The sequence below is a fragment of the Dipodomys ordii genome, unplaced genomic scaffold (assembly GCF_000151885.1).
Source record: "Dipodomys ordii isolate 6190 unplaced genomic scaffold, Dord_2.0 Scaffold82, whole genome shotgun sequence".
Taxonomy (NCBI): Eukaryota; Metazoa; Chordata; class Mammalia; order Rodentia; family Heteromyidae; genus Dipodomys; species Dipodomys ordii.
The window spans coordinates 12,453,642-12,464,225 of NW_012267298.1; the positions used below are offsets into that span (position 1 = coordinate 12,453,642).

The 10,584-nt window shown below is 47.9% G+C and overlaps 1 protein-coding gene across 1 annotated transcript in view; it reads right to left on the reverse strand.

The window, feature by feature from the left end:
* The window catches only part of LOC105992320 (cytochrome P450 11B2, mitochondrial-like), a 5,426-nt gene extending 5,133 nt beyond the window's left edge, over positions 1-293 (reverse strand). Inside the window, exon 1 of the mRNA XM_013025149.1 lies at positions 49-293. Within this exon, the coding sequence (XP_012880603.1) occupies positions 49-293 (245 nt within the window). The remainder of the gene's footprint in view (positions 1-48) is intronic.
* Positions 294-10,584: the final 10,291 nt, after the last annotated feature.

The following is a 10,584-nucleotide window of genomic DNA, read 5'->3' on the forward strand; positions in this document are numbered from 1 at the left end:
GCGGGGCTGGAGCTGCCGCATCCTTAGCAGGGCAGGAGAGGCGCTCACCTGAAGATGGGCCCCAGGGTCTGGAAGAGGCGGTGCACGTCCAGGTGTCTGTTCTCGTGGCCCTGGTCCCTCCAGATCTGCAGCAGCCTCAGCCACCTGTTGCCCGGGCACTGGGGGATGGCCTCGAAGGGCAGCACCGGCTTGTGGGTGGGCGCAGCCCTGGTGCCCAGTGTCCTCGTGCTGAGCAGGCGCAGCCAGGGCCTGGCCAGCCGCGCACCTGCCTTCATCCCAACGGACACTGCCATGCTGCCTCCTCCCCGTGTCGGCCCGCGTTCTTTTTATCTTGCCGTGGGCCCTGCGCTGCTTGGCTGATGGCGTCAGTAGAAGGACTGTCCCTGGGTCTGCCCTGGAAATGTTGTCGGGGATTGATAGATTTCCTTGGTGGGAGGTGCAGGGAGGGTTTGGCTCAGTGCCTCATGTCTGTCTGCAAGGTCTGTGGGGGCACGCAGCAAGGGCAGAGCAGGTTCTGAACTGGATGGAAGAGGGAGCCTCCTGGCAAGGAGTAGGGGCCTCGGATGAGGCTCTAGCTCTTCAGGGAACCCTGGATTGCTTATTCCCCCTGAAGATCAGCAGCCAGACAAGCCCAATTTAACTGTAACTATCCACAGTTATGTCCTCGTTGTCAAATGGGAAGCTGGCGTGGTTTGCGTTTAGCACATACAGCACTGTGTTTTCACACACATGCCCATTGTCTAGGGGTAAGAAAGCTAAACAGCATGCTCAGCACGGCTACGATTCTCTCCTGAGGAGCTCACAGCCCTCTCAGCACATTTTAATCACACTGCTTTTTGTGGGGTTACCATCTTGTTTCTTATCTCTGAACTACTTCTCCTGGCTAGCTAAAATTGTGTGTCCTCTGACCCGCAGCTCCCCAGACCCGCAGCTCCCCGGGCCCCAGGACCGCACGTGTGGGAAGCGTGAGTCTACTTAGAACTGCGTGGAACTCACATCTCTGGTGCTTGTCTCTGCCTTGCCTTGTCCATTCACAGGCTGCCGGGTCTTCCGTGATGGCACAACCGTCACGTTCCAACTTGTGGTGTGTGATCGCATCTTGTTCCTTGTCCGTTCGTCCATTCGCGGGCACTCCGCTGGCTGTGTGGACGGGGTTTCGCGTCTGTATTCCTGTCCTGTACCGTCAGCTGTGTGTACGTGGGGGCATGGCTCTGCTGTTCCGCTCCTCCAGACACGCCATCGGGTGTACATACACAGTGACATACACAGATGACGAGAAATGGTTCGCCGTCTCTTCTGCCTGTTTGAAGGCTGTTTCTGTCAGTACAGAAGCTCGCGGGAGCTGCCACAACAGACCGCACAGACCAGGGTCCACAGCCAAGGCCCGCGTGTCCCGCGCTGCCAGGGGCCAGGCTGTGCAGGTCAGGCATTCGGCACAGGCCTTCATGTGGGCTGGGCTCTGGGCCGTGGGTCTCCGTCCAGAGCGTCGTGTGAGGACGCGGGGCCTGCTGGGGCACTGGGCATCACCGGCCGTATCCCTCCTGAGAGCTCTGTCCCCAACACGACCGCGTTGGAAGCTGCCATCTTCAAATATGGTTTGGGGAGGGGCACAACGTTTCCTATCTAGGTAGTGCTGTGGAGCACTGGCTAACTGGGTAAGATTTAAATACAACTTGGTCCCTCGGGCACGCCGCACGAAATCAGTCAGTGCTCCGGGCTGCAGCCCCTAAGGTCAGAGGCACGCGGCCCCGATGGCCACTGACCGCGTCAGTGGGCGGGCGGGGGGGAGGGGCGGGGGGAGGCCTCAGACTCCACGTTTGGAACTTTCAACAAAGAGTACACGTCTGTTTATCTGTTTCTCTATATCCTATCAGTCCCATTTTGCTAGAGAGCTTTGTCTTAAACAAGGTGAAGTTCATCAGACGTATCTCCTCTGTACACATACACACCACACTACCGTCATATTGCAGATACAGTGACTGAAGAAATGACCAGAAGAATGTTTCACCCTATCAGCTGGAGGTTTCGCTACCACATGGGTCGTGATGAATAGAGCACACCGACCAGAGACGGGAGTTCAGTGGAGGACATGATAACACTACACGCCTCACCACCCGAGGACCGAATGCCCGCTCTACCTGTGTGTGCAGCTCAGGATTCCTGCAGTTGAACGCCCAAGCCTCCTCCCCCAAACACAAAGGAAAACAACGCTACCAGTCCAAAATGCAAGGGAAATGAGACACTCACAAATGCAAGACATTAAACCACATGCACTTCAGATCCATGGCTACAGAAGGAATTGCCATGATTAGAAATATTTTGAAGCAGAACAACATGTAAGCTAGCTCATGAGAGAAGGCGGCAGAGCGGCGCTCTGGGGTGGGGAGCTTTCCGCCGCTCATTCTGAACAGAGGAGCGCAAACCAGCCACATGGCTTCAGACCCCTTCCTGTGCCATTTTTGTGAAAGCTATCTCTCACTCACCTCGCTTGCTTCATTGTGAAAGACTTTTGTGTCTTTTGTTTTATTTTTCTAGCTATGGTGAATGCTTTGTTGGCAAATTCATGACTGTTGCAGAAAACTTCTACTGAGTTTCAAATATCGATTGTGTACCAAGTGTCAATTTTGAACTTTGACTGACCCTGTCAGTCCTCGAGGCCTCATTGGATCTCAGCAGGGTGAACACTCCCTCTTCCTGTTTGCCTTCTTTTCCTTGCTTCACTGCTGTGGCTCAGACTTTTAGTACTTTATCTGATAAGGTGGATGAAGGGGATAGCCTCAGCTCAGTCCAGAATGAGAGAAAATGCCCTCAGCTTCTTTCTACTCAGGATCAGGTTGTGGACGGGCTTCTCAGACACAGCCCCCTTCATGCGGAAGCCCAGTACTTCTGCACCACATTTGTTTAGGTTTGTGATCAAGAAAAAAGTTTCATTGTATCAAGTATTCTTCCTGTATCTACTGAGATGATCATATGATCCTATTCTTCATTCAGCTGATTTAGTTTTGGCAGGGGCAGTGCCAGGATTTGAACCCAGGACCTACCACATTCTGAGCAAGTGCCTCTCCACTTGAGCCTTGTCTGTGTATTTGTCGTTTTGTTTTTGAGTAGGGTGGAGAGAGAACTTTGCTCAGGCTGGCTCTCAACTCCAGATTCTTTTACCTCCTCTTCTAGGAAACCTGGTGTTGGGAGAATGTCCCGCCATGCTGGCGGATAGGCTGTCTGGACTGACATACAATGTATTAAAGCCGCCTTTGAATTCCTGGGATAAACCTAACTTGTTCATGATGAACAAACAGTTTATGTGCTTTCTGATTTGATCAGGTGTCATTTTCTGGACATTTTTGCATCTGTACTCCCCATAACTATTGGTCTATAGGGGGCGTTTGTTGTGGTGGTTGTTTTTACCTTGACCAATTTTGCTATCAGAGTAGTTGTGGCCACATAGAAGGATTTCAGAAGGTTCATGGCCTTCAATATGTTGCAATAATTTGACAAGAGTTACCATTCATTTGTCTTTAGAGACTTGTTATTATTCTATGATGAAGCCATGTGTCCTAGACTTTTCTTTGTTGAAGATTTTCTCATTGATTCTGTATTATTTGTTATTCATACTCTGAATTTCTATGTTAAATTTGGGAGCTCACATGTATGAAGAAGTGTGTCCACTGTGTCTAGGTTTTCCAATTTGCTGATGTAGATTTGATTTTGGAATTCCCACCTGGACCTTTCTGTTTCTGGAGGACTACCTCACACATCCCCTTTCCTCCTAAGCTTTGTGAAAATCTTCCCTCTTTCCTCTTGGTTCCTGTAGGTAAGAATTTGTCATCACAAAAGAAAAAAATTGTCCTTTCATTGATTTTTGTGGTATTATTTTAGTCTCCGTTTCATTTATTGCTGCTCTATTTTTAGGTAATTTTCTTTCGTTACTAATTTGGAGTTCCTGATTCTCTTAAATGCATTGTGATTCTTTTTATCTAAAAGTCTAAAATCATTTATTTTTTATCTAAAAATCTAAAATCTATTATCTAAAATCTATTTTTTGAATTGTAAAAAACCACTTTAGTAATACACCATATGGCTTTACCCACTTAAAGTTTATTGTACAAATGGTTCTTACATGTGGTCACAGATTTTTTTAGTGCAACCATCAGAGCAATCTAGTTCTAGAACATTTACTAGTCCCAGAAAGAAGTTCTGTACTCATTAACAGTCCACTATTCTCCTTCTGCCCCATCACCGTTCCAGACTCAAATCACCAGCTACTTTCTGTCTCCTGGATTTGTCCATTACATATGAAAGGAATCACATCATCTGAAGATTTTGGGGACTGGCTTATTTCACCTAGTGTGATGATTTTATAGTCCATGTGTGTCAGTACAACTGTCTTCCAGAATCTGTGTTGAACTGGTTCCAGGGCTCATACAGATACCAAAAGTGAGGATAATTTTTTTAGAGGTGAGGATGAGCTACAAAAGGTGAGTCCTGTGTACCGGGAGGGTCCCGAGGGGCCTGGATCTCCCTGGTGTCACATAAAATTGACGAGGGTTCCTCAGCTTTCCAGTTTCCACACGGGAAAAAGCATTTCAGGGAATCTCAAAAGAAGAAAGTCTCATAAAGTGAAAATTTTAACAAGGATGTACCTTAGTATCACTTGGTTAAAGTAGGGAGAAATGGAAAAGGAGGGGAATACTTCCTACTCCCTCTGCAGGAAATAGGAAGTAAAGACTCAAAGTGGCTGCTTCTACGTCTGGCTTTTCCCCTTTGAGCTGGGTAAATGCAAGGCAGCCATGCTCTGTGGGTGAGTGGGGTGAGGACCACCAGAACACGGCCTAACCTTCGGGGCTTCCTGGGCAGGACATGCCCTCCATCCTTCCTGCCAGTTCCCACCCACTTCCAAGGACAAGACAGATTAGAGGTTCTCCCCTGTTTTTAAGGAGAAGGCAGATTTAGACAGAGTCTCCCATATCTTCTATTCTTGTAACTTAACATTAAAAAGTGATTTGGAAGGAGGAGAGCTTGCCTGCTTTTTGAGCTTACTTCCTGGCTTTATTCTGAGTCTTGCCCCTTTGACATTTGTCTAAAGAATACGATAACTTCCTTGTGGCCTCATCCATCTATCCTGCTTCATTGTCCCCCTAAACAATGTTAGTTCCGGAAGTGACGCTGGGGCTCAAGCGGTAGAGCGCTCGCCTTGAGCTGAAGAGCTCAGGGACAGCGCCTAAGCCCAGAGTTCAAGCCCCACAACTGACCATAAAAAAACAGCAACAAAAAAACAATGTTAGTTCCCTTTAATGTTACAAGTGGTGTAAAAGGGTGATGTTTTGTCTTCTGTAGCCATTTTCTGCTGAGAGTGGCCTTTTTTTGTCCCTGGCTAGAAAAAAAATGGAGCCAGAAAGTCCTCTTCCTCTCTGATTTAGGAGGTGATGTGGGAAGTTGAGATGGCAAGAAATTTGGGTTATAGGCAGTCATAATGAGGACTAATAGCAGATCAGTAACAAAAGACATCAATTTATTATTTTCACAAAGAGATAGTAATGAAAACCATCCTTTAAAAGTAAACACTGGCTGGGTACAGTGGCTCACACCCAAAATCCCAGCTCTTCAGGAGGCTGAGATCTGAGGATCATGGTTCGAAGCCGGCCCAGGCAGGAAAATCCATGAGACTCTTTTCTCCAATAAATTACTCTGGAAAAAAAAAAAAAAAACAACTGGAAGTGGTGCTATGGCTTAAGTGGTAGAGTGCTAGCTTTGAGCAAAAGAAGCTCAAGGATAGTGCCCAGGCCCAGATTTCAAGCCCTACAACTGATTTGCTCAAGGATAGTGCCCAGGCCCAGAGTTCAAGCCCTACAACTGATAAAAAAAAAAAAAAGTAGCCGGGTGCCTGTGGCTCACACCTATAATCCTAGCTACTCAAGAGGTTGAGATCTGAGGGTCAAGGTTCAAAGCCAGCCTGGGCAGGAAACTCCATGAGACTCTTTATTTCCAATAAACCACTAGAAAACCAGAAGTGGCGCTGTGGCTCAAGCAGTAGAGCACTCACCTTGAGCTAAAGAGCACAGGAACAGCACCCAAGCCCAGACTTCAAGCCCCACGACCGACAAAAAAAAAAAAAATGTAAACTGATTCTTATGTGGATACTTAATAGGATTTTAAAAGGAATTATAAAAACAGAAAAAAAACAAAGTGGATAGATTTATCATGCTAAATAAACCTGCCACCTACATGAACAGCACACCAAGTGGATAGCCACGTCCAGGACGGAAGCTGACACCCTTTCTATATCTGTCACTGCAGAATGTTGATGTTAAGTGTTAGGATTGAAATGCATGTAGTAATTTCTGCATGTCCCCTCAAGTTTTCTTTTTGTATTTCTTCCACTTCCACAGAACTATGCTTATCTAGTTATCTGGTGGGAAATGTATTCACCAGATATGTCCCATGTTTATGGTGACCTGCATGCAGAATGTCTTTGAGTATCTTCTGTAGTATAGGAGTGATGAATTGTTGTCTTTGTTGTTAAGGAATCATTTTATTTTCCCCTCAATTATGAATGAAAGCTTCATTAGGTAGAATATTCTGGGATGTCACTCGTTTGCATCCAGAGATAGAAGGGCATTGTCTTGAACTCATCTTGTTCTTGTGGGTTCTGTTGGGAAATCTGTTATCCTGAGGCTTCTCCTATAAGTGTTCCGTCTTTACTCTTTTATAGCCATTAGTATCTTTCTTTGTTGTTTGCAATTGATGTTTTAATTGTAATACATTGTGGAAAGGTTCTTTTCCAATCTGTTGTGTTGAGTCTTCTAAAAACCCCTTGTAACTGGGTGAACTTCTCTGTTCCAAGATTTGAAAATTTTCCCATTATTACTCTCTTGAACATATTTCCTATGCCTTGGGCTGTAGTCTCTCCTCCCTCCTCAGTCCCTGTAAGATGTAAATTTGGTCTTTTCATTCAGTCCTGAAATTCACATAAATTGTTTGTATTTCTTTGACTTTCCCCCTGTATTTTTTTCTTTTTCTTTCTTTTTTTTGGGGGGGTCCAGTTGTGGGGCCTGAACTCTGGGCCTGGGCACTGTCCCTCAGCTCTTCAGCTCAAGGCTAGTGCTCTACCACTTGAGCTACAGCACCACTTCCGGCTTTTTTCTTTTTGCTTATGTGGTGCTGAGGAATCAAACCCAGGGCCTTAGGCATGCAAGGCAAGCGCTCTACCACTGAGCCACCTTCCCAGCCCAGGCCCCCTGGATCTTTTTCTGTCTTTTCTATTGTATTTATTGGTTTTTGTCTTCTCTATTGTCGTTTTGTATATATTTTCTTATTCTGTCTCTCGTACCATCTGCTCTGCCAGAGAGGCATCCTGCTTTACTTTGGTCTCTCAGCCTTCAGTTTGATTTTTCAGAATTTCTCTTTATTGAGATCCTTTTTTTCATGTCTTACATTGACTTTCTTACTTCAGTAATTTGCTTATCTGTTTTTTTAAATCTCTTTTAGTGTTTATCTGGATTCTCTTTGATCTCTCTTAGCTCTTTATATGTATCCACTCAGAATTCACTCAGAATTCATTCGGCTTTGGTTCTCTTTGAATTCCTTTTATTTCTTTATTCATATTCTCTTTGTTCATGTTGTTGCTTATAAACATTTCTTTTTCATTTAGTTGGACGTTTTTATCAATAGTCCTTTGAGTTCAGTATATGGAATTCCCTCTGCTTTGCTGTCACTCTGCTCCTTGGTTGTACATTGGTTCTCGGATTGTCACTCTGCTCCTTGGTTGTACATTGGTTTTTGGACTGTCACTCTGGTCCTTGGGTGTACATTGGTTTTTGGACTGTCATTCTGCTCCTTGGTTGTACATTGGTTTTCGGGCCTGTTGCAGTTCCTGCTTTCTCGTCTTTCTAGGTTGGGGTTTACTCATTTGAGGGCTCCTGACGGTTAAGGCTTTTAGCTACCTAAAATCTCCCTGATGGATTGTTCTCTGTATCCTCACAGAGTGGGTATGAGCGTGCTTCAAGCCACTGTGTGTGGGCGTATCTCAGCCCTGGTCCCTTTCCCATATCAAAGTGCAGTGAAATATTTACATACCATAGGATGCCTTTGGTAGCATTGTTTGCACAGCAGTCTCACTATAGATGCTAGGAGTTGGGTTTGTATAGTAATGGAGGGGTTAGGACCAGGTGAGGAGCTGGGTTCTGTATAGTGCTGGACAAGGCTAGGAGGAGCAGGGAGGATGAAGAAAGAGACAGGGAGTAAGGAAGGTATGAGACAGGAATGGGTGTGGCTGGCACAGGCGCCTAGCAGGCTGGGAGCCGGCTGCTGCTCAGTCTCAAGGAGAGGCGATGTCAGGAGTTGAGTATGAGCAGAAAATCTGAGAGCTCTGAGGTATAAAAGGGAAAGGTTCCAAGAAATAGCAGAAGAATAAAGGTAGGTTACTAGTGAGAAGAAAGAGGAAAAGAAAAAAATTAACTAGCGCAAAACAAAAACAAAAAACTCAGGCCCACACAGGCACTTTCCCTCTGTGGTGAGGACGTGGGCAGCTGCTGTTCTGTGAGTGACCCTTTGTGGGCGAGGAAGCCCTACGTCTCTCGAGTCCCCCTCTCTGCCTGGCTCTGGTCATGTTGTGTCCTGGCATTGCCCCCAGACAGGGGAAAGTGCCAGCGTCACCAGTGCTGCTGCTGAGAGGACAGATGGCCCTGGTCACCTGTGTCCAGTCTGTCCCAGCCTGGGGTGCCACCCACAAGCTCCTCCCCCCCAGGGACATGTGGGCTGCTCTCCTGGGACACCAGGGCTCCTGGGAGGAAACACAAAGCCCAAGCCCTCCTGAGGGTACTGTGGACCAGGGTTCAGGGAGAGGCTCACAGGTCAGTCTTCCAAGTGCTCTAGCTGAGTTTCATAACGGCTGCTGGGGGGGAGTGAGGAGTGAGTGCTTCCCGTGGCCCTGGGGCAGGGTTTCTATGTAGCTGGACCGCACCAGCCGGTGAGTGAAGACCAGGCTGCCATGCTCATGGGCACAGTCCTGTGGAGTGGAGGGAAGTGTTCAACAGAGGACAGAGGGAGTTGCCAGAGACACCAGGGTCCTGTGAGGGCATGAGCTCCTGGCCCATGGCATGGCCAGCTGCAGGGACACTGCCCTTGGCCTCCATACTGGCTTTGAGTCAGCTTGTCCTGGTGCTGAGTCAGCTTGTCCCACCCACTTAGTCCTAGAGGCCCATGGCTTAGTGCTCCTTGGAGAATGGAAAGTAAAGGAACAGAGATCCCAGAGCCAATGTCCAGGTAATGAGGCTCCAGTGGATACCTGGGTCTGCCTCAATGTGTGGCAAAGCAGGTGCAGGTCACCCTCACAGCCAGAGCTCTCACACAAGACAGCCTGCCTCGGCTTTCCTGAGTGATCTCCAGTCCCAGGGAGATGAATGGGACTCCCTAGAATGGGAAGCCACTGCTCCCAGATGACCATAGAGCTTCTAAGGATGGAGCCCACAAAGCCACCTAGAACAGGGACCACAGAACCACCAAAAACAGGGACCACAGAACCACCAAGGACAGGGACCACAGAACCACCAAGGACAGAAACCACAGAACCACCAAGGACAGGGACCACAGAACCACCAAGGACAGGGACCACAGAGTCACCTAGGACAGAAACCACAGAACCACCAAGGACAAGGACCACAGAACCACCAAGGACAGAAACCACAGAACCACCAAGGACAGAGACCACAGAACCACCAAGGACAGAGACCACAGAACCACCAAGGACAGAGACCACAGAACCACCGAAGACGGCCTTAACTCAATACTGAATCTGAGTAATGATGACCTCTGGGGTCCCTCTCAGGGGACAACATGCAGCTCCTGTAATCTCAGGAACATAACTAAATACAAAATTGAGGATATTGCAGTGTGTGTGTGTGTGTGTGTGTGTGTGTGTGTGTGTGTGTGTGTGTGTGTGTGTGTGTGTTCAGGGACAAGGATCGCAGAGGTACCTTCCAAGTCAACTAACTGAGTTTCAGAAAGGCCTAAATATGGTGTGTTCACTGTGTTCACTGGTGTTGAACGAGGCCCAAGGGAAGGGAGAGGTGGGACAGCGGAAGCTGCTCAGCCGCTCCCCGGCCCCCAGATAGGAAAAGCAGGCATCAGCTCCACATCAAGGCCACACCACAGCCGCTGGACCTCTTCCCAGCGGCCTTCACTTCATGCTTCATGGTCGTGAGCTAGAAACCAAGCCTTCAACCATGGGCCAGAATCGTAACAGAAGAACCAGCCCAGCCCTGGACCTCACCTTGGAGGTGGCTAGACTCTTCCTCCTGCACACCCCATGAAGCCCATCACAGCCTCTGCCGAGCCAGGCACTGGCAGACACACCCACAGTGCCCATCCCTGTAAGTTAGGGACTCTTGTGTTTGGTGCTCCTTGGCATGCGCAGGTGACTTTAGGAGTTTGCTTTAACAGCCATAGCAATGCACTGCAAACTAGTGTTTAAACAACAGAGGTTTATTTTTTTAGTCGTGGGGGTGGGGAGTGGGAGCAACGTTGCAGAGTTGGGCTTTCCTCCAGCTCCCCTCCTGCCCTGTCTGAACATCTCCCTCCTGTGTCTTC